The 24,101-nt window shown below is 43.3% G+C and overlaps 1 protein-coding gene across 1 annotated transcript; it reads right to left on the bottom strand.

The window, feature by feature from the left end:
* Positions 1 to 10,095: 10,095 nt before the first annotated feature.
* On the bottom strand, positions 10,096 to 14,314 carry LOC120840180. Its single transcript, XM_042290789.1, has 4 exons — positions 14,278 to 14,314; positions 12,145 to 12,209; positions 11,811 to 11,903; positions 10,096 to 10,332 (listed from the first exon to the last, which is right to left on the bottom strand). Exons 1-4 carry the CDS (start codon positions 14,306 to 14,308, stop codon positions 10,156 to 10,158), a joined length of 366 nt encoding a protein of 121 aa, XP_042146723.1. The 5' UTR covers positions 14,309 to 14,314; the 3' UTR covers positions 10,096 to 10,155.
* Between the last annotated feature and the right edge of the window lie 9,787 nt (positions 14,315 to 24,101).

The raw sequence follows: 24,101 nt of genomic DNA, 5'->3' as shown, positions 1-24,101 counted from the left end.
GGCATCGAGACTAAGTGTGTCCTGTTGCGGCGAACGGACGTATCGCCAGTGTCCACCCAGTATGATCTCGGCTCCTCAGCTGACCTGTGGACAGAGCCGCACTTCTCGAGGTCCACTACCCAGACGTCCTGTTCAAGTCGGGAAGATTTCGCACCCCATGGCGGGAATCAAACCAGAGTTTCTGCTTCTTTATGCTTTCTTCTTCCTATGCCCTTAGTTTCTCTTTGTCTGGGAGACGAGGAAGCAGGCTGTTTGAAGAAGTTCGAAGAGTTGTTCTGATTCTTCTACCCATTAGTAACTCCGCAGGTGAGTAACCGTTCTTGAGGGGGCTGGCCCTGTAGGTAAGAAGGGTTTGGTACGGGTGTTCCGACTTTTTCAAAGATCCCTTGATTATTTTTACAGCAACTTCCGCTAGACCGTTACTTTCTGGATAGTGGGGACTTGAAGTTATGTGTCTAAACCCATATTCGTTCGCAAAGACTGCGAACGATGAATCGGGTACTTTGGAAAACTGTGGTCCGTTGTCACTGATGACTACCTCCGGTATGCCGTGTCTTGCAAAGATGGATTTGCAGTGTGTAACGACAGCGTTGCCAGTCAAGCTAGTGAGCTTCACTAACTCGGGAAACCTTGAGTAGTAATCTGTGACAATCAGCCACCACGACCCTCCAACAAAGAAAAGGTCCATGCCGACCTTTTGCCATGGTCTTTCCGGAAACTTCGTGGGCTTCAGTGGCATTTGCCTGTTTCCTTTGTGTTGAAGGCAAGTTCGACATGACTTCACCAAATTCTCAATGTCAGCGTCGATCGTTGGCCACCAGACTGCGTTTATTTCCCTCGAGCGGCATTTAGCACGAAGGCCAAAATGGCCTTCGTGCTGAATGCGAAGAGTTGCTTCCTGGAAATTTTTCGGGATGATGATTCTGATGCCATGTATAAGGACGTGTTCGACTTCGGTGACATTGCCCTCATGCGGCCAGAACTCCTTTAGGCAAGGCTGCAGATCACGATGACTTGGCCATCCTTTTTGTGTGAAAGAGCGGAGTTGGCGGCAGGACTCATCTTCTTCTTGTTCCCTTTTCAATCCTTGCAACGAAGGGGGAGAAACGAGGGGGTTTGTCCGCGATTGCTTTCGCGAGGCCGGCTGCATTTACTTCGCGGCCAGAAAACATTCAAAAAAGGAAACAAAATAGCGACAAATGGAATGATGTCTTTATTGAACAGAGCTTCTGCTCTGTGCTTGCCGCAAGTGATCCGGCGTTTTCGGTTGACTGCGGCGAGGCGAAGCATCACCGATTTAAGCGGCGTCGGTTCCGATCTTCAACGCTCCTGCTCACCTATTAGCATTCGTTATCCACTTTCAAGTCCCTGGTAATCCTCACCGCGTCTGTGCACGCACTTGGCGCTATTCACCGCACGGAACACCCTTTCAACTGGTTTTGGGACTGATCCCATTTGGACGAGGGGCCGAGAACCGAACCAGACCGAACCCTTCGTGGCTGCTACGTGGAGCCATAAAACGCCTCCATGTTTTTCACTCAAATAAGTAGACACATAAACGTGCGACTCCTTGAATTGGGCGGCAACACGCGCCACCTAACGGACAGCGCTCGAACTACAGAAAAAAAGAAACCAGCAATTCTTGCTGTGAGCGCCTCGCCAGACAATGCCCTATGTAGTACGCCACACTTCACTCATACACGACATCACAGCATTTTATACATCAACGCATTCAGTAACAGCACAAGATACAACATCACATATTGGCACTCTACATTCCTATACACACGGCTGGTCGACACCACCGGCTTATATACTGCTGTATTTTATGTGACCGATTAGAATGGTGACCACTGTCATATTTTGCATAAATACGAAAAGGCAGTGCAAGATTTAGCCGTGTATGTTCTTTTCCTCTACTGCCCTTAGGAAAGCGCTCGTATCTCTAATGTAGGGCCATTGCAAAAGTGAACTGCAGGTTATAAATAAATTTGAATAGTTGTTACACGTCACATTTTGAACAGTTTCGTTTTCTCGCTTGCCTACACTTCAAGTATACAGAAGCCTGTTTAGTTAATTGTATTAATTATCAAAACCAATTTCTGCAATCAAAAATTTCTCAACACACTGAAGCATTTTCTTTTCTCTTTTTACATATCCAGACTGACTTTAGCGGCGGTTGGGTACACGTTGAGTACACTGAGCACTCGCAGGTGATTTTAGCGAAGCCCGTCCGCCGGTTCTCTCCGAAGCGTTATTTCAGTTTTCTTCTTTTCGCTAAATATCCGTTCTATGCGCTCACGCTCGCGCCAAGAGGACAGTGCAGAATTGCTGCTTTCGGGCCCGTGCCTTCACCTGCAACGAACGCGAATGCAACGAACGTGCGTCTGACTGCGTTGCGGCAGCAAGAAATCAGGACATGCCTGCTGCTTATATCACGTGCAAGATGATTCCTTGAATTGGATTCCACGCTTGATACGAAGCACAGACGTGCCGGTGAGTGGCTTTCGGTTCTCGACGCAACGCTGTCAAACGCTAGTGTCTGAACCGGCCTTGTTTGAAGCATTTTTTTATCGAGCATGCTCGATGAAATGTGCCAAATGAACCAGAGAAGGCGACGCATGTACCTCGAGATAGCGAAACAGTGAAATACACGGACATGATCCCAGATATCTGTGTACGTTCGTCCTGTCCGGCCTCAGTCGTGGTGTTCAATGCTTCATACTTCACTGCACTTGAAAGCGAAAAAATTGGGTACGACAGGCGCGCAAGTTCGGTGGAACCGAGGAGGCCAGTTGCAACTGATCTGCACGTAGAACCGACCGATCACACCTTTATTGAGAGCACGCTCTTTACTGAACCGCACAATAAAAGACAACGAGAGTATCTCGTCCGGCGAACATTCAAGTCAACTCACGCCTGTGCGTAGCTTCCTGTGCTTTTCTAGAGATTTGGTTAAATTCCTCGAGCACGACGCCAGCTGCCAGCTGTTTACTGCTGTACATGGTAAAACCCGCGACGGAACCAAAAAGGACAACCGCGATACTTTTTGTCTGCCTCGGGTTTTAGCAGGTGCCTACCAAGGTTGCCTGTACTTGTTTGTTTTCTGCCAGTTTAGGCGAACTGAGCCACACGCTTGTTTCGACCGGTTCAAATTTGAATAAATGATAACCAACGCACAAAGAAAACAAGTTTCAAGTACTTCTTGAGATTTTTGAAGTGACTTTTACTATTGAACGACTGCATGCACTTGAATGTTCAATTCGAGAGTTTACTAAAACGTGACTACCCCATGCTTGTCACCTGCCAACAGGGTGCTAACTCTCAATGGCTCGAGCCCACTGGGTAGTTAAGTAAGCCTGTGGGGTAGCTACAGCCGTCAAAACGCACGATGACGAGAGGTGCTCACTTTTTCTTAGAGTGCATAGGCAATGACAGCGAAGCGACCGTCGTCTTGCTGCTGACGTAGGACAGCGCCCAGGCCATACGAGAAGGCATTCTCCGTGACTTTAGTTGGTCTCTTCGGGGACTACATCGCGAGGACTGCATCTGATGAGAGTAGTCCTTTCCAGTTTGAGAATGCTTTTTCCTGCGCGGTCTCCCAGACGAACTCTTGCTTTAATGACAACATGCTTGACAGTGGTTGTAGCAACTCTGCCATGTTAGGTACAAAACGACCTAATTAGGTGGACATGCCCATCAGTCGTCGGAGTTCAGTCGTGGAGGTTGGCCTCGGCATCTCAGTGACTGCTTTTATCTTGTTCTCGTCAGGTCGTACGTGGTTGTTCTCGATGATGTGCCCCAAGTACTGTATTTTCGTGACGCCAAACTGGCATTTGTCTCTGTTCAGGGTCACGCCTGCGCCACGAACTCGCTCGAGAGTAGCGCGGAGTCGTTGTTCGTGCTGTTCCTTCAATGATCCCTAGACAAGGATATCGTCCATGTGGCAAGCAACTCATGCACTGTTGGAATTGTTCCGGGGCAGAGCAGATTCCAAATGGTAGGCGATTAAAGCAGAAGCGACCGAAAGGTGTGATGAAAGTGGTCAGCGCTTTACTTTTCTCGCTTAAAGGAATCTGCCAAAATCCTGATGTGGCATCCATTTTGAGAACCAGGTGGCTCCCTGCAGCGTCCCAATGGAGTGTTCCACCGCTGGAATTGGATGCCATTCCCGTAGAACGAACTTGTTGAGCTCTGTGTAGTCTACACAGGTCCGCAGTGCCCCTGACGGTTTGGGTACCACCAACATTGGAGCACACCAAGAGGTGGGTTCTTTTATGGGGGTGATGAGGCCGATTTCTTGCATCCGTAGAGGCTCCTCTTTCGTCTTCTGATACAGGGGTAGAGGCGCCCGACGAGGAGACGTGAGAGCATGTGGAGTGGCTTCAGGTCGAAGCAGTATGTCACACTCTTGTTGTAACTTGCCAAGACCTTGGAAGACCTCAGGGAAGTCTTTGTCGACGTTCAAGACCGAAACAGAGTTGAGGGAGCTGAACAGTCCCAAGCGATTGATGGCTGGCTTGCCGGGAAGTGCGGTGCGGAGTAGCGGAAGGATGTAAACGTTTTCGACGCTTTCTCGGCCGTTCAACTTGAAATGGAGCTTGGCCACTCCCAAAATGCGAAGAGCTTTTCCATCAGGTCCCTGATGTCGACGCGTTGTGGGGTTTAGAGGGATATGCTTGAAATGCTGATGACACTGTCGTTCTGGGATGACAGACTCGTCCGCCCCTGCGTCCATCTTGAAGATCAGTCTTTTCGATTCTACTTGCGGAGCAACTTCCCACGTTGACGAGGTAGTTTCACCCACCAAACCAAGGAATCCTGGCTCTTCTTCGGTTGTCTTCAGCATTTGCACCGACCGGCAAACAGTCGCATAGTGGCCTTTCTTTCCGCACTTTTGGCATGTGCCACTCTTTGCTGGGCAGAGAGCTCGCGCGTGCCGCTCTTTACCGCACCAGCTACCTGAGCAAGCTTGATTTTTCTTGCCGCTGCCTTTTGTGGGTTGATGTTGCGCCTTAGCCGGTGGCTTGGCGTCGGGGTCGTGCTTAGCAGGCATGTTCTTTCTCGCGTGTAGGGCATCCAAAGCTACAGTTTCTTTGGGATGGCCTTCACGGAGTTTTTCCTGTTGCAGCTGAACAGGCTTGTTCTGACGCGCAACGGTGAGTGCCGTCAAGAGATTGAGGTCGGGGTCTAACAGAAGAGTTTGCGACACCTTGTGATTCTTGAGGCCTATGACTAGCCTGTCTCAATCAGTTCCTCGCGGAGTTCTCCAAAGTTGCAGGTGTCCGCTAGGGCATGGAGAGCTGTAGCAAAATCTTCGACGGACTCACCGTCCAGCTGGACTCTGGTGTTGAATTTCGCCCGTTCGAAGATGACGTTTCTTCGAGGAATGAAGTAGTTGTCATAGCTCTTGAGCACCACGTCGAAGTTTCTCCGCTCATCGGACGTCAACTTGAACGTGTTGAAAATGTCCTCTGCCTGGGGGCCCATGAGGTACACCAGCGTGTCGACTTGACTCTCCCTTGCACGGTCGCAGAGTCCCGAGACAGCGCGGTAGCGCAGGAACCGCTTCTTCCACTGAGGCCAGTCTGACGGCGACGAAAGCGTGAATGGGTCAGGCGGCGTAATCTGGAACGAAGTCACGTTCGCTGGCGTTTGGCTTAGACGTTCCATCCGGTTACGGGGAGTCCGGTCCGTCGGCAGTTGAAGAACATAGGTCCGTAGAGGAAGCCGTAGAGGTTAAAGTCAGGTTAAGGTTTCAGTACAAGGGCCAGTAGGGCGTGCTGAGGTGTCGTTCGGGAGGAGAGCTGTGGTCAACACATCCCACTTCTGACACCATGTTTCATAGAATGTCCAGCGCAGCGCGAAACGCGAGGCGCGTGCTTTTTAATTCCTTTTCCTCCTAGAAGCTGTACATATATACAACGAGACTACAGCGCTATATAAGAGTCTGTGTCTCACACGCTACACTTATGCGGTTTGTGCGAATGAGTTATACGCCCAGGGGGACGTTATGTAGTTTGCTAATCTTTGCGATAAGTCGGCTAATTAATTAAAATTCATTAATTAACTTTTAAGTAGTGAAAATAGACATATGGTTTCAATTAGAAACTTGCTGAGCGTCGTCCAAAACCCCTAAACGAGTAATTTTCAGAAAGACTGAGCGCGTGTGAAGCGCAATAGTGCGCTGAAGTTACCACTCGTGGGCCAGGTACAAGGCTGGGGCTAGATAAGACTCAGAAAAATTGCGCGGCCGCCTTACCGAAACCGCTAGCCTTGTACCTGCTCCACGAGTGGTGGCTTTAGTGCGCCTCTCAGGCGCTGAGAGACTTTCTGAAAATGACTGATTTAGGAATTTTGACGGCGCCCACCAAGCTTCTCATTGGAACCTTATATCTATTTTCAATAATTGAAACGTTAATTAGTGAATTTTAATTAATTAGTCGAGAAATCGCAAAGCTTAGCCCCCACGTAATGTCCCCCTGGGCGTATAACGCACTCGCAGAAACCGCATAAGTGTAGCTTTCATGACTTTTTTTAAGAACAAATCTGCAAGAATAAAAAAAAAACCAAAAAAACCCGACATGGGAGGCAGGTATACTTCTATTTGGCAGACCCAGATATGGATATATAAAAAATTCGGTAGATCTGGCTAAATAAGGCTTATATAAACTGATGTGCTTGATATGGCCAGATCTGCCCGATTTTTTATATATCCGTATTTTGTTTTATATAAGTCCAGACCTGCCATTTTCGTAAGGGTGGCAACATTTAAAAGATGTACTAATGAGGTTCTTCTTCACATAATGAAATACTATCGATCGCTTTGCGGTTGTCAGTCGATAATATAACATCGATAGTTTCACGATACGAAACTGTCGAAAGAATGCAATAGGTAGTACTACTGAATACTTTACTGGGTGAATTCAGAAAAGATCGAGCAAAGGGTGGCTGGTCAATATTTTTAAATCAACTGATGTTTCTATATGACATCGTCTAGTGTCTGGTATAAACAAATCTACACTTAGTTTTGCCCAGAAAAATATTTTGGGGGTCAGGAAAAATCGTAAGACATGAAGAGGTGGACAGTAGCATTGACGCGCACTGATGGAGGGGGCACGTTTGAGAGTGAATAACTAAAACGATAAAATCTGGGGAATTCTAATACTTTTTTAAAACGAACTTTGGATACAGTTTGCTTGCAATATATAAAAATAATATTTATTTAATTTAAATTTTTTTTCCGAAAAATCGACAAACAGGCCTGCTTGAACGACAAATGTCAAAAGATGGAGGCCTGTATCTCATGAAATAAGTTAATCACCATCATATAATTTTCAGATAGTGTTATGGCCATTATATCATGGCCAATATGGCCATTATATATATATATTTATTTATATATATATATATATATATATATATAACGGGCATGGTGGCCGGAGGCCGAAGGCGTGGGTATAAAACTGAGAAGAAAAAACCCTTAGTGAAAACAGCAACAACGGACGATTTAATCTTGGACGTTTCGGCCGGAGTCCGGCCTTCGTCAGGAAGCATCGTGACGAAGGCCGGACTCCGGCCGAAGCGTCGCAGATTAAATCTTCCGTTGTTGCTGTTTTCACTAAGGGTTTTTTTCTTCTCAGTTATATAAATATATAAAGCATCTGAGTGATACGACAGTCGGAATATATTTAGGCAATCATGGGCATAAAATCAACCCACAAAACTTCCGATGCAAAACAAAAAAAAAACATTTTTTTTTTTAATTTGTGTACACCGTCATACTCTATTGCGAAATTCATGTCTATTTAAAACATTTTGCATTATTTGATTGAGAAAGAAGACACTACTTTTTTAAAGTGTACACTTAGCAATGCCCTATACGAATGTCACTCTGAGTTCCAGTTTCAGGAAATTGACAGACACCTTTCAGATATTGTTATTCAGATGAGGTTACGGACAACTAGAGTAATCGATCACGCAGTAAAAGTGAGGGGAAACTATATACACGTTCTCTACAGCGGCAATACAAAGCTAATAATTGGCGCAGCGCACACAAACTGACATTTCCCGGTGAGGAATACATTTGAACCATCTAGGGCGCAAGGAATGAAATGCCGTTAGCCCAACGCCGGACACAGGATGCTTGCCTTTTTGTGCACGAAAGGCCTCTCGCATTGAGCGTGTCAGAAAGCGCTTTGGCACGAACGTTTTCTCCCCGTCGAACATAACAGAGATGCTTACTTGAATACCAGCTGAATGTTAGGAAAAGCAACGGAGAGAAGAGAACAAAGAACCACACTGCTGGTTCTTTGTTGTCTAACCATGTCTAACCAACCGGCTCAGCTCCGGGTTATCATAACAGAGATCACGTCCTCCTTGTTGGGATCTTGGCGCGAACATTCTAGCTCGCCTTTCGTGAAGTACTCTACGGCAGCAGACACGTTCTCAGGGCTCACCTTGCAACTCGTGAGGGGATCCGGCTCATACCACACGCCATGCTTTTCCTTACCTAGAGCGTAAGCACTTTCGCCATATTAACTTTTTCTAGGTTAACATGGCGACAGTGTTTACGCTCTATTGTATTTAGGCGGGGTTTGAGTATTTTGGGGTTCTGCTGTGTGTCGGTGTGCTTGTTTGTGCGTGACATTATCGCCCGCGATGGCCGCGAGTGGGATGGCGACAAATACGACTGCTCAGTAAACAGGCACTGCCGATCGTATTTTGCTGGTTGAAACGAACCCCCTCATCCTTGACAGCGAGCGGGGAAATGCGAAAAAAAGGTTGTAACGGCCGTTTTTCCAGAGGTAGTGACGAGTGTCGCCTGCTTCGTTCGTCAACTATTGCGCCATAATCGTAATCTTCGCGAGGAAACGATTGTTGCTAGCCACAGAACACTATCACACAGAAAAGGAATGCTTAAATATGTTTTTATTCTAGATATAAGTCAGGGATATATATGAGAGAGAGAGAGAGAGACAGAGAGATGGGCGGGGGAGCTAGAGGGGAAGAGAGAGGAGCATATAGCGTCGTTAAAAACGAAAATAAACAAAGTTCCCAGTGGCCGATGGCTGCAGGATCTTTTTTTGGATCTCTAGTTCGTATTAGGACACCTTTTCGTACACAGTAGTTTCTCCTCACTTTTACTATGTGAACGATTGCTATAGTTATCAATGGCCTCAGCTTAATAAAAATATATAACATGTATGTGTTAGTTTCATGAAACTCAGAGTCACTTCTCGTATAGGGCACTGCTTAGGGTACGCTTTGGAAAAGGACCCTATTTTGGGGAGTTGTGTCTTCTTTCTCAAACAAATAATGCAGCATGTTTTAATAGAAACGATTGCTCAACTAAAGCAAGAAGGGGTACCTAAACTCCAAAAAAAATGAAAGGTGGTGCTTTTTTTGTTTTATTATTCGCATCGAAAGTTTTTCTTGTTTGATTTTTTAGCCGTGTTTTCCTAAATATATCCCAACTACCGTATAACTCAGATACCTTAGACATTTTTTTTTAAATAATAGGCATATATAAGTTAAATACAATCTGAAGAGTATATGATTACGATTAAATTATTTCATGAGATACTGGCCTCCAAATTTTGCCATTTGTCATTCGAGCAGGCATGTTGGGCTATTCTTAGAAAAATTAATATAATTCAAATAAATATTCTTACCACATATTACAAGCAAGCTATACCCAAAGTGTGTTTCTAAAAAGTAATATAACTCGTCTAATTTTATTGTTTTAGTTATTCTCCTCTAAACGTGCCCCCTCCATCGGTACGTGTTAATGCAACTGTCCACCTCATCATGCCTTCCGGTTTTTCCTCTTCCAAACCTTTTTCTGGTCAAAACTAAGTGTGAATTTGTCTATACAAAACACTAGGCAATATTATATAAAAACATAAGTTATTCAAGAATGTGGACCAGCCACCCTTCAGGTGATCTTTTCTGAAATCAACATACTATAGTTAACTATATAGGTATCACTATCGGTAATTTTCTCACTATCAATAGTTGGTTCGGCTTCAAGTAGGGATAGCATCCATTGGACTACCGATTTATTTGCACCACTAGTGTACACAGTACGAAAAGTCAGTGTGCTCAACTTTATTTAGCCTGGTTTAGGTTTAGTTCTTCTAGTGAGAAGTTCTCCTACTGATCTTTCTTTGACTTGCGCTTAGGTTTCTTAGTCTTCTTAGTTTTCTTCTTTTTTTGCTTGGGCTTTTCAGTGGGCGCAGGAGTATTGTCATCAGTCTCGTTGGGCCCACCTGAATTATTTGTCAAATGACATTCTCCGTTTTGACAAATTCCCTTTTCGCCAGTGTTGTACTGAAAATGACAAAGTAAAAAAGTGCATATTAGTTTAAAATATTCATGAGAAGTAATTTTCGGTAACGGAACAGTTTAAAGTATGAGAGCACATTATTTTAAGACTGTTCAACCGAATGTACCCCGAAATTAACCGCAACGCTTAACGGTAGAAATCACGCATTAGAGTTAGTAGTAAAAACGCTCCACGAGACATCATTTTACTCGACGTCATATGGTGTTGGATTTTTCCTGCCAATTTTATCAAAATCATTTAGTTGGCATACGTCATTTATAAAAATAAATAAAACACAATGTAAGCGTAGCTGGAAAGGATTATGCTGTGCCGATTAAGAAAATAAGATATTTCCAAAGAGAGTCACGAGAATGTTGTCCGCCTCCTTTTGAAACATGTCTTTTTACGGTTACATCCCTAATTCGCGAAGTTTTGAAGCGGATCCCGCTTGTGTTTTTTATGAAGAAACTAATGGAGGGATGTTACCCGGAAAATTAGAGCGGTAAGCGCTCTTGGCAAGATTTCACGGGAAATGACGGTATCATATGGCACTGTGACGTCACGTAATACTTTAACGTAATCCCTCTGAGTCATTTAAATTAAGCGACGAAAACTTGCGTCGCCATTTGACGTCAGGTCTGTCGTGTAAAGCGTTCTCCTGCTATCTCAGAATGTTTGCTGTTATATATACCGGAGAAACTAACCTCACCTTATGCTTCGGCGTCACATAAAACGGTTCCCTGCTAGATTTTGGGGGAAGCCTTAACCGCTACAGAGGGCGGGATACTCTGAGATCACGTGAAAACACGTAACACTACGACGCCTAATGGCGTTACTTGTTTATGTGAGATCAGACATGAGATGTCATAGTTCGACGTTTCTTGACAGTATTACTTTGCCACGTGATATCTAAACCTTTCTGGATTGATTAGTTTCGCTGCATAGTGATTGTGCACCGACCCTCCGCAGCGGGGCGTGCAGCGCATCGCCTGTCATCTCAATTAATTTCTAGCATACGACAAGTTACCATGAATTTGTTTCGGCTTAGTAGATGAAGATAAGACTTTCGTCATGTGTAACTTCTTTGCGTCTCTTGTTATTGAAAAGTCACCACCCTCAGATTAGGTGTTAAACCTATATATTATTTAGACATACTGCCGGCTCCCATTTGGCAGCCAAGGCAGGAGAGGGCACACAGGGCAACAATATATATAATACTGCCATATCATCTTTAGGTTTATTATGGTCGGGGAATCATACAAAAAATTTAAAATGTCGGCCTAAACTTGGCAGTAAACAAACTAAAGGAAGAGAGCAGCACGTACGTGCCTCCTCATTTGCAATTTCCTAAAACCGCTTTAGTGAAAATGTTTGCAAATTGAAAGGAAGTATACTATTTACCGGAAAGGCATATAGGAAAAACCTATGACCTGCAGGTGCGGCAGCACGTGAGTGTGCTAACTAGATTAGTCTTGCTACTCACAAAGCATTTTTCTCCGTCCCCAAAGAAAAATTGGTCCCATGAATTGGTGCCAGAATTCCAACAGTAATAGTCGCAGCCTTCTCGGTTTTCCTCCTGTAGAAGTCATAAGCAGTGTAAAAAAAAGTGGAACAAATATTCGCAAGAACTTGCTTACACAGTGTGAATAGCGTGTTATTAATTTACAAAATTAAGTATTGATTCGTGGACGAATTTACGTTCATTTTATTGCTTTATAAAAATTCACAAAAGCAAAAGTGGACTGCGCATAATCGTTGCTTTCATTTATAAATCACCCAGCGAAATGTTTCCAAACGTGTAATGAAAGAACGTTTACCGATGCTGGTCTCGTTCCGTTCTGGCAATTGTGGGCTGCAGCGCTGCCGAAGAAGGCCACACACACTGCAGGCAATGAAGCACACAAAATTCAATTCAACTGAAGCCAAGCTTAAAAGCTTTATTTAACCGTTTGCCTTCAGCGTTTGTTTTGTATCTATTAGTGTAAAAATGAAATAAACAAAACACATTCATAAATTATTCGCTCATTGATGTGCGCGTAGAGACGCCTATGCAGTAGAAGAAGCGTTTTTTTTAGAAATAACCATACAGTTTCATATCAAGGGGGAGTAATGCAGTCATTGGGCTAGCTCATTAACCGATTTATTCCACTGCGAAACTGTTGCATGTTCTTAGTTCCTGCATCCACGGGTGTTATAAAGTGTATAACTGTTATCTGGCGCAATAACTTAAATTATGATCAAGTGGTGGCAAGAACATCTTTCCTCAACTCGGTATTTACTGACATGAAGATATGGAAAAGAAAATGTCTGCGCTTGTCGAAAGGTACAATTCGTAAGTTAATCCTCAAAGTTGTGCGCGTGTCTGTTCAACCCAGCACACTCAACCTATGATAAATCGATCTCGAAGGGAGTAAGGAGGAGCCTAGTGCTGGCTGGTGTCTTCGAAGCAGTTTCACGAAATGTATATGCAAAATCTACTGTGCGATTGATTTTCGAGTGTTTGAGAAAAGTAGAAAAAAAAATATATCGCTGTCGTTTTTAAAGGCTGGTTGAAATTCGGGGGGAAACCTTTTTCTCGGAAAACACTTTGTGCACACCGAGTCTATCCCTAAAAAAAAACTAAAAAAAACATTTTGTCCTTGAAAAGAAGAAAAAAAAGATTTTGGGCATCAGCGCTTCCGAAGAGCGCAAGAGGCACTGCAGGAAAGAATGCCCACAAAAATCAATACATGTAATGTCACCCTTAACTGTTTGTTTTAACCTGTATTTCAGCTCAACGAAAGTAAGTCATATATTAATGTAATAATAAATAAACAAAAGACGTTGACGAAATATTTGGTTATTTTTGTTCGTCGGGAAACCCACACATAATATGGAAACGTTTTTTTAAAAGAAAAAAACAACAACGTAGAGTGTAACATTTAGGAGCAGGGGTACGGTCGATGGGAAAACGCAGAAACCGATTACCGCCACTGCGAAGCTGTTTGATGTTCTTAGTTACCAAATCCACTTCTCATGTTATGAAGATGACATCTTAAACATAGTTTGTATTGAGAATACGGTTGTTTAAATTTAATATGGGATAAAGCCTTAAATCATGACCAAGTTGAAGGAAGAACACCATTCCTGAACTCGGTATCTATTCGTATAAAATTTTGCACGAGAAAATGTCTACACCTCTGAAAAGACACAATTCGTAAGTTTAGTTAACATCACACGGAGTCGATGTTAAGATCTCGCAGGTAATAAAAAGAAACCTATGGGCTGATTGCTATCTCCGAAGGAGTTTCACGAAATGTATTTTCAAAATGTACTGCGCGATTAACATTTTTATGGCGTCAGGATAAACAAAAAAAAAAGATATAAGATCGCTAGTGTCTTGAAATGCTAGGTGAAATGCGGAAGGAAGTCTCTTTGATCGGAACACATTCTATAAAAGCCAGGCCTATCCGTGTTAAAAAAAAAATAACAAAAATAATCCCTTCAGCCTATTTAAAAATATATCATTAATTTTTAGCAAACGTATAGCATAAATAATTAGGAAAGGAATAGTTTTCGCGGTAGGTATTTTTTGGCGCGTTTTTGTTTACAGCCTGAATGTTATCTCCATAAGAGGGCAGGGGTCACATGTTGTAGATTCTGAACGACACCGACAGCTGGGGAAAAGGTAGCGGTGTCCAAAAAATACATTATTATATCTGAGAGTTATGCATTCTGAACTTTCATTTACCACAAATCAATTTTCTAAACCTATTTCCTCGAATGTACGTAACAAAGTCAGTGATGTTATTGCTTATGAAAAATAATAAAAATAGATACTTCACTGAACAGAATCACTAGTGCATTGCTTAGTTCGAAAATATTTATAGAAAATATTTTGAGCTTTATATATAGAACCATATGCCTTATTAGAATATGTCATCAGATCCTCCAAAAATGTAAAACCTCACCCAACACCAGCGTGGTTCCGGTCAACCCCATATTCGGCGTACAAGTTCTCAACGACGATGTGAATGCCTATGGCGACTAGAGTCGAATTTTATATTGTCGCAAAAGTAGCGGCCTTTACTTTTTTAATTGTTTAACTTTTTTCCACTTGGAGCTAAGACTGTTCTACCAAATAAATAGCTTTCTCATGCTGGATTGCGTAGCTGTTTCTTTGTTCTTAGCACACGCAGTTTGACATATACCTGTCAAGATTCTGAAACGACATTTCCACGATGACGCATCTACATGTTAAATACACCGTCAGAGCAGACGTCAACGCTCTCTGGGGGAAATGCTCCGACCTTTTAAGCTTGCGCTGCAACTTTAAGTCTGCCATGGGACTGATGAAAATCGTCTTCTTGCTATATCTTCATGAAAATCTGATCAGCGTATCTATTGATTACATTTCATCCGAAATAAACAAAGCACAAGTCTGTATGGCATCCGAATACATAACATTTACTACTTTGAAGGGATTCCGTTTGATGAAAAAAAGGAAATATATCAACTTGTCTAGTATGTTATTTATACAAACGTAATTTAGCTATGTGAGGACCGACTTGGCCATCCAGAAGCCGAAAAAAAGCCCCAGCGGTGGTACCGAGAAACTGTTTTAGTGAAAGGTATGTTAATAAGCCCGTAAGACCTTATGGAATAAGCCCGTGAGGGTAAAGCGTAATAACCTTTCGTGGTTGAAAATAAGGTGCACGTGACGTTTCATTCATGAGCATGCAGAACGATGTAAGAAACGAATGCGCCGCTCAAGTATGTTTTGCTCGGACAGAGTGTGACCGCTCGGACGGCGTATTCCCGGCCCTCGGCGCTTGACGTACGAATTATGTCGATCGTTCCGCTAGCCGCGCTCTTCCACCATGATTTTGGATAACCGTGATTGAAACATCACGCGCAGCATATTTTTAGTCACCAAGAGTTACTCTGACGCACTTATTAGGTTTGTTTCGCGCGACCACCGCCAGGGTAATATTTCCGGCTTCTGGTTGGTCACATTCGACTTTGTGAAGACGCTCCGAAACACACCCATACTGCTTGCAGCCAATGGCACCTCCTCATTTGTCTTCTCTGCCTCAAAACAAATGGCCAAACTCTCTACCTATACGGCTCTGATTGTGGCCGGCCGCGATCCCGGCAATGTCGTAGCAGCGGTGGTGGACGTGGCGGACTGCGTTTCTGCTGCAACTTGCTCTCCATCTTTACACACCACAGAAGCTTCAGCAGCCAGAGTTCGGGACTCCGCGACGACTGCGACACACGCGTTCTCTGGTGTTTTTTTTTTTGTTTTTTTCATAATTCCTATTTTAAACTACCAGGACCACCACGTCCAACAGCACGACACTCCATCTTTTTTTACGCCATTTGTTGCCACTTGAGGATCATTTGCGATGCATGAACAGGGCGAGTAGGAAATTTTCTAAATTATGAACCCTGCTAAAGTATTCATAACCAGCATTTCGCGATATTGGCTCGAGGAAAAAAATTATCTTTATATAAAAATTTGCTTACTCAAGGTATTAAATAAGTGACAGACCCGTTAATTAAAATCTTGCATTTGTCTTGAGTAAAATTGGTCAAATAAAATAAAGGGCGCAGGAGGAGAAATAGCTCGGAGAGTTTGGCTGAATTCTAGCGCTAGGCACCACATCACGGATCTGTGTGAACAAATATTCTTTTGTTTGAACCGATTCGCTTTGTGAATTTCGGCGTCACCAGCAACCAAAAATAAACCTCTATTCGCCATCGACAATCTCATAGACTAAGGTAATTTATATGCAGACGGTTTTTTTTTCGCCGTCAAATATTGCGGTTTTTAGATACTGGCAAAAATTAAAACAACGTAATTAAAAAAAAAACGTCACTCTCTCTGCTCATTCGCGCAACCCAAACTGCGTATTGGATTTGCAAGTAGAAACGACGTTATTTGACTGTGCACGCTAGTTGAAAACTCTCTATTATTAAGTGACTGTTGCCCTTTCTTCCGCGGGAAGTCCCAACCTTTGTGTTAAAATGAATTAAGTGGATGGCACTGGTTATCTAATTATAAGCAATAAATAACTGATTGATTGTCGAAATGGGACTTTGTACGATAAACAATTTTTTAAACTTCATAAGTAAACCGAGCAACCGAATGTTTACTTCGCAAAAAAAGGTTTAGAACCTCGTATACATGTAGGAGTGATATTAGGAACAAAGCTTCGTCGGTCGATATTTTACCAATGAAAATTTCAAAAATCATTTATTTCGCATGAAAAGATAAAGCTTAGTTTCGGAACTTCGGCATTTCGTTCCGACAGCAATGTGTAGTAAACACCGTATATATATATATATATATATATATATATATACAACACGGGCACTTCACACCATCGTACATGCTCTCCGAGGAGGATATAAACGAACCCGGGGATGGGCAGTATTTCAAATACAAGTATTTGAAATACGTATTTCAAATGATTTGTGTATTTTGCATTTGTATTTAATTACGAATTGGGTATTGTATTGGACGTGTGTATTTAAATACTAAAACGTGGGTATTTCAAATACAATTGTAATTAAATACAATTTTGTGGGTGAAAATACATCCCTCAAATTTATTGTCACTGTCCAGAGCTGGAAGAAAACTACGTTCTGCACCGAATGCAGTGTCTCTCAATCAAGCACAAGTGTTTAGTGACTTTGTGATTACGGTGCTAGTCCAGGGCAAGAATAGTGACGAAATCGATGTTCACAGGCAGACTGGCTAAATAAGTGCATGTAACAACTTGTGATGCTTTCCAGCCTGATTTCCATCCATACTTTTGCTTGGAACATTCTAAATGCGCGGGTTGTCCAGATGTTCGTAACTGGTGCGAGTTGCAACAATAAAAAATTCTCTAGCTAGTGCTGCGCGCCTTTGTCGTCTCGGTTCTTTGGTGGTCTATACCAAAATGTAATCAACAAAAAAGCTGCTTGAAGCTCTGAACTTTTTTCATCTATTACGTCCAAACTGATTGCATTTTTTATTATATTTCTATTACGTTACTAGACCCTCGCACAGTAACTCCCGAGTGTGTGATGCAAAATTGAATTGAGATACCCATAAAGCGGTTGCGGGTGCCCTGAAGTCGCTGACGCAAATTTTGAGGAATATATTTGGAAAAGAACTTGGAGGATACCAAATACATTTGGTTGTATTTGTATCTTGTATTCAAATGCTTTTTTTGGAAATGTAATTATATTTGTAGTTAAATACATTTTTGACGAAGTATTTTGTATTTGTATTTCGATACATATTTGCATGTATTTTGCCCATCTCTGAACGAACATATGCAGATGAATGAGCCGTACTTAATCCAATGAATCAAAGTTATTCAGGACTCCGCCGAAAGCCAAAAAACGGCGGAGCCAGAGTATAAACTCTGGGCCTCCCAATGTTCGGTCGGGTGTGCTAACCTCTACACCACTCCACCTTGGCTTTCTGGCGTTTCCTACCTGTCTTATTAATGCACAATAAAGGAAATGTATCCAATTGGAGGTGTTCTGGAAACACACGCCGCCGCTTGGAACGCAGTACGACGCTTGGTGTCACGTGGGACGTGCTCGTTTGTGCTCCAGAAATCCTCCCACTGTTTGTCTCGTCCCGTGTACATGTAGCATTCTTTGTTTATGAGCTTTAGAGACACGGTATCATCATCATCTCCGAGAATCAAGAGCCACGTTATTGAATATACAACACGGGCACTTCACACAATCGTACGTGGTCTCCGAGGAGGATATAAACGAACATATGCAGATGAATGAGCCGTACTTAATCCAATGAATCAAAGTTTTTCAGGAATCCGCCGAAAGCCAAAAAACGGCGGAGCCAAGTCAAAAAACAGCTCCTCATGTTTTTTAACTTTGATTCATTGGATTAAGTACGGCTGATTCATCTGCATATGTTCGTTTATATCCTCCTCGGAGACCACGTACGATGGTGTGAAGTGCCCGTCTTGTATATTCAATAACTTGGCTTTGATTCTCGCAGATGATAATGATACCGTGTCTCTAAAGCTGGACCACAAACGAGCACGTACCATGTGACACGAAGCGTCGTACTGCGTTCCACGCGGCGGCGTGTGTTTCCAGAACACCTCCGATTGGATACATTTCGTTTCTTGTGCATTAATAAGACAGGTAGGAAAAGCCAGAAAGCCAAGGTGGAGAGGAGTAGAGGTTAGCACGCCCGACCGGACATTGGGAGGCCCAGAGTTCATATCCTGGCTCCGCCGTTTTTTAACCTTGATTCATTAAATTAATTTCGGAACATTCATCTGCATATGTTCGTTTATATATATATATATAAAAATGGAATACAGGAAATAATTTTTCCTTTTATCCAAGTAAAGGTATTTTTGGAAATGAGAATTTTTATGAGTCAAAAGGGTCCGTGAATCTTAAAGGGAATGCTGTGCACTTTGCCGCAATCTGTTCGGAAGAGAGAAACGCCACACTTATATTTTTGTCAAAGTAATGTCATTTCTCCATAATTTCGCATTTTATCCCCTTGCATAGCAACATATTTAAATAGGGTTTTATATTTCTGCGACGCGTAGTTTACTTACCAAAGTTAACCAAATATTTTCACTTTCCTAATTGAACTCTGGCTATAGATATACCAATGGGAAACTCACAAGGGACAATCTAAGAAAAACAAAAAAAAGCTTCAACAACATTAGAAGAAAAGTAACGATATTTCACTATCAATACTTTTGTTTCATAGCTTTTCAACAACTGTTTTTCTAGTGTTTCTCTATGCGGCAGGTTTGCAAAATTATATTGTAAACTGTTTCCAAGGAGGATTTCTATCGCTCTACGATCGGTTTTAGATTGTTCCTCGATAATTATGCCGAAGTACCCAATCATATGCTGTTGCGTTTTTCTCCGAGGTTGCCCGTACGAAAATGTCAGCTATGGCCCTGATATCATTTATATACGACCAGATATGATAATATAAGCAGTCAAATATGGCTGTATTCCGCCATATATGGTTGCAAATACGGCCGTATTTCGCCATATAGTGGGCAAATACTGCCAGATGTGGCCGTATAAGTGCGTAAATACGGCCATATTTCGCCATATAGGCGTTCAAATATAGCCCCTGATAATGATATATGGGCCCCTTTCGGTCGTGCAAGCAACAAGCTATATGTACTCACTAAGACACTAGTTGATTGATCTATATTGCATGAGTCTCATGTAATTGGTTACCTATAGTCAACATCCTTAAAGTGAAGTTATTCCAGGTATTTGGACCAATTAATCAATTGCGCATTTTGAAGATTGAAAGACAAATGAAATTTGGTTGTATGTTTGATTTGTGACATTATGACGAAGTGCAATCGGAACGCGAGTTAATCAAATTATAGAATTTAGTCCCAGCTCTTAGGCACCCGTTTCCGAGTCAAGCGGTGTCGGTGTCGCCATCGGTGCAACCGCCCCGCTAAATTTAGCGAGAAATCGAATTGGTACGTATGGTCACGTGACGTCAATTTTCCCGCGAAATCTGGCAGTGAAACTAATTTCTTTTCATGTTTCCCCGCTAAATTGGGCGGGTGAGCAGGAGCCGTTAGCTTACTCAAGATGCAAGACGCTACTTCGTCGTCCCGAATCCTTTTCCCTTCGAACGGCTGCGAAACCGTTGAGCCCGGAGTACAAAACGCAGCTCTTTCAAAAACCGTTCGCGCAGCATCGCATCCGTTCGTTTGCGAGCATCGGCGATTCATCGTGTGTTGAAAGTCGAAAGATGTGCTGTCCGTGGTGTCTTTTATGTGTAAATCGTTCGTAAGAGAATTTGAAACAGTGTACACATCGTTTTAAATTTATTGGTAAAAATATATATCTACATATTTATTTACCTATTTATTCGTCGACAATGCACAAACAAATAGCCGCGTTTATTTTTTCATTTAAAATTGTAATGTGGGTTATACAGCGTAGAACATAGTATCTTGAAACTCGCATCGTTTTGAGTTCAAAAGCTGGACTTCATAGAGCTGTATGTTCACTCAGTATTGAGACGCTACGTGTGCTTTAGGCCAATCGTGTCTCCTGTTAGGGTCACGTGACTACAGTCTAGAATCTGGTGACCAACGAGGTAGAGGGGCTTAGAGTGATAAACCGGAAGTTCGGGAGTGGCACCCCCCCGGTTGCCATCATGTTTTACGCAAATGTGACCTTTCGCCATGTGACCTTCCAAGAGCCGTGACGTCACAGGTAAGATGGCAGCGCCCAGAGCTGGTGGATGCGAGTTTGTTCGGTGCGGCGGTAGCCATGATGTGCAGCTGCTTTCCGACGACTTCGGACTTTTTCCTGTTCGCTGACGCAGGTATATTGTGAAATTTTGAAGGAATGAGACTTTATACCCTTTTTGCGCAAGATCGCACTGGATCACCTGGATATTAACACCTGTGAGGCAGCATCAGCCGTATCGCCGTACCGGTGCTCGGATTCTAGATCTGTTCGAGGATCAATAGAACTTTGAGTGCTTTTAGCGTAAAACTTTCGTATTCTCTTAGCTTTGTTTGAACGTTGGAATGTCTGAGAAACGATGCGAAATGTATGCGTCGGATGTAGGGCCTATACTTCGTCTCATCCTACGATGGACTAAAGGCCAAGGCTACGGACCGCCAGATCCAACCACGAGCCCCTTAGAAATTGTGCGGTCTCGCTTCGATGAACGTATCGGTGTCCGCGTCTCGGATCACTGATAAGGGGGTGGGTGGACAGTGATTCTAATCGAACAGCACTGAGTGACTCAACAGTTTTACATCGCAAAGAAAGCCACGACACCCCGACAGCGTCAAAGCTAGAGAAATGATGTGGCGCTTTTGGATTCGAGCATTATTCGTCCACCCTTAATCAATGTTAAGCGTGCCATAGTATAGCGTGGAACGTGATTGGACCTGGCGGCCCGTGGCTTTGGTCTTTAGTCCATCGTAGGATGAGACAAAGTATAGGGGAATTTGTTTCAGCCCTAGGTAACTGCATAATTACAGCAACTTTTAGCGTGGAAGCTCCTGCGACCTTTGCGCTTAGCACTTATCAACAATTTTAGGATATAACTTCAGGCATAATATATTCGCATTTTTCTAGCCTTGTTCGAACGTTGGAATGTCTGAGAAGAGAAGCGAAAGGTATACGTCGCGTTAGGGCCTAGGGGAAGTTCCTGCGTCTTTAACCTTTTGTGCTGATCGACAATTCTACATTCGATCGCTTTTCTTCCTTCTTTTGTCAGTGCGAAGTGCGGACTTATTTTCAGCTACGAGGATGACGTTTTATTGAGTTTGGGGATAAAAAAATCGTTGCAGGCACTTGCTTCAAAGCTACTCGACTTGCTATAAGAACAACTGTTTTGGTGTTTGCATAGATTAACTGCACCTTTTTTTCTTTTGTAGGATTTATTGCAGCATTACTTTTTTTTCATCAAGAGTGTAGTGCATTAGCCGGTCAACTATTTACTTGTTCTAATTACCTGGATAAGATGATTCCCATTTGTTTTCATCCCTTGCCTGAAGAGCAGTCGTTGAAAACTGTGGATCCATTCCTCTCTGTCTCTTCAACAGACTTTTTTGGAAAGTGTGGGCTGCCTAACTTCGTATCATTGTAACTTGGAATAGGTAAACCGCCACAGCCCCCTCGAGCCAATCAGAGAGACGGAGCGAAGGTGTGTGACAAATCGGTGCAGACGAGAACTCTGATGATATGTTGTCATGTGCCTCTCTGCAATGTGCCTATTGACTCGCCGAGACTGTAGCCTTTGCCGCTTGCCAAATTGTGATGACACGAATTACAGTAGCTACTACTCTGATTACCCCAGGCTTTCATACTTTGGGCATTTTTTCGGCAAGAATGTTATGTCCGCCATCACTGTGAACTCGGCTCGGTGCCGATTGAACATCAAATGCTGCCTTAGCATTCGACATGAACTGGGGCCCAGTTGTGTGCTTTACGCCGAAAAATAAATTGTGACAGTTGTGTGGCTTGATGGGGTTCTGCAAAGGGTCTATAGTGTCATACGCATAGGAAGTGTCCTGCTATATAACTACGCATCAACACATACTATTAAAGTGTATGCTCAGAAATGTGTTTGTTTTTGCAATTAACAAGTTACAGCAGTGTGCTTTAATGTTATTATCATGTGTGTAGTTTTAAGTATCCTCTCTGCAATGCCTACGAAGGCCCCTGGAGGGAATAAATTAATAAATAACATTTTCACATCACTGGAGTTGGTTTTCGGATGCACCACGTGTTCAGGAGAGGTGGAACGAGTGCATCCTCATGCAACAAGTCTGCCAGTTTGGTATGTCCCATTAATTAATATTGAAGGGTCAGAGATGTGAGTGTCCTCAAAAGGACCTGCGAGTGCAGTGAACACAATTCTTGGTATATAAAATCTTTAAGGCGTAAACGCAAGCGGAAATATGTTGATTTGGTTAGTGTATCAAATATGTTTATTTCCACTTGGTTGCATAATTATTGATTCGTAGTAAATGGTTCCATAACGAGGATCTTGGTGGATCTTGGTGTCGGATGACGCTCCTGGCACGTCGGTATTCAGTTTGGTCGAGTAGCAACTTTGACCGACTGATGCCGTCTTGTAATCATTCGTCATGTGCAGCCACTGACATCTGATGCATTGAAGCCGCAGGGCTGGCTTCTAATCCGCAAATTTTCCTGGTAGTTTTCTGCATCAATGCAGCAAGCTCGGGCATGTATTGGTCACGTGGCTGTGTCTTTTGCTGTACCGTTGACTTTATAGCTGGCAACAATGTTTTTTGCTATCCACGCCATTTCACTTCCATTTCGTAATGGCGATTTATTCTGCATTCCGCGACCACTGCAACTTGATTAAGTTTCGTGTGTCAAAGTGAAGTTTGGTGATGCTTGCAGTCCTCTTTTGGGAGCAACCAACCACTCTATTTCTTCAAGTCACTCAGTGGCATTCTCCCTCAAAGTTGGACATTGTGTGCTTCGAGGCGTGGACACAGATAATTAGTGTCAGCAAATTATTAGGTTTTGTCCTTGGACGACAACCGACTCCAGTTTAACTGTCCTTGCATTGCTGCTTACCTGCTTTATCGTGCTTACCTCCCCTCCAGATGAAGTGAATCACGAGCTTCGGGGTAATCTCGGCTCCAGGGACAAATACCGCTGAGATAATCCTCAATCTTTCACGGACACTCGTCGAGACGTGGTCGAGGTTCGTTTGGCACGAACCCTCGAAGGCCAATTCATTTCTACGGGCACCTCCAGTAGACATGATCGGCCTCATGCAATGATAGCAGAGTGGTTTTCGGTCGGCAATTGCAGCACCTCCGTTTTCCTCGGTGTAATTTGTTCAGTGAAGACTTACACTGGTTCTTCCCGATGTCAGAAATACTGCGGAGTCGGGGTGTCTCGTTGAATTGGCATCGAATAGTAACAGGTAGCCGGTGGTGGTCGTTGTGACTATGTGGCATAAGTCGCCCTCGGTTCGTCAGATGCCGCTTTGCTCGAAGAAGTATCCAGTTGAAATGCCTGTCGAACTTCTTCTGAAACAATCTCGGCAATCAAAATAAAAGCCGGGCAACAGACGGCAAGAACTAGCTTCCTTATCTCCTCCCGGACACTGTTGTGGATGATGTCGCGGATGCCTGGGGGGCTGGCGTCGAAGATGCAGCTGGACAACTCGAGTGTCGAGACGCTGGGGAGTTGTTGATATTGACATGCTCGGGGCTGCAGTGCACATTCAATGTTGGAAGCCTCAGTGGTA

The sequence above is a fragment of the Ixodes scapularis genome, unplaced genomic scaffold, assembly GCF_016920785.2.
Source record: "Ixodes scapularis isolate PalLabHiFi unplaced genomic scaffold, ASM1692078v2 PGA_scaffold1__304_contigs__length_218370807, whole genome shotgun sequence".
NCBI classification, from domain to species: Eukaryota; Metazoa; Arthropoda; class Arachnida; order Ixodida; family Ixodidae; genus Ixodes; species Ixodes scapularis.
Note: the sequence above shows the minus strand (reverse complement) of the source record. Positions and strands in the feature narration are given on the sequence as shown.

Excerpts from the sequence above, each read along its gene's own strand:
- LOC120840180 (XM_042290789.1), bottom strand. The coding sequence starts at position 14,308 with ATGGGGTTGACCGGAACCACGCTGGTGTTGG. Across the intron at positions 12,210-14,277 it reads CGGAACCACGCTGGTGTTGG|TGTGTGTGGCCTTCTTCGGC; the intron begins GTGAGGTTTTAC and ends CATTGCCTGCAG. Across the intron at positions 11,904-12,144 it reads ACGGAACGAGACCAGCATCG|GAGGAAAACCGAGAAGGCTG; the intron begins GTAAACGTTCTT and ends TGACTTCTACAG.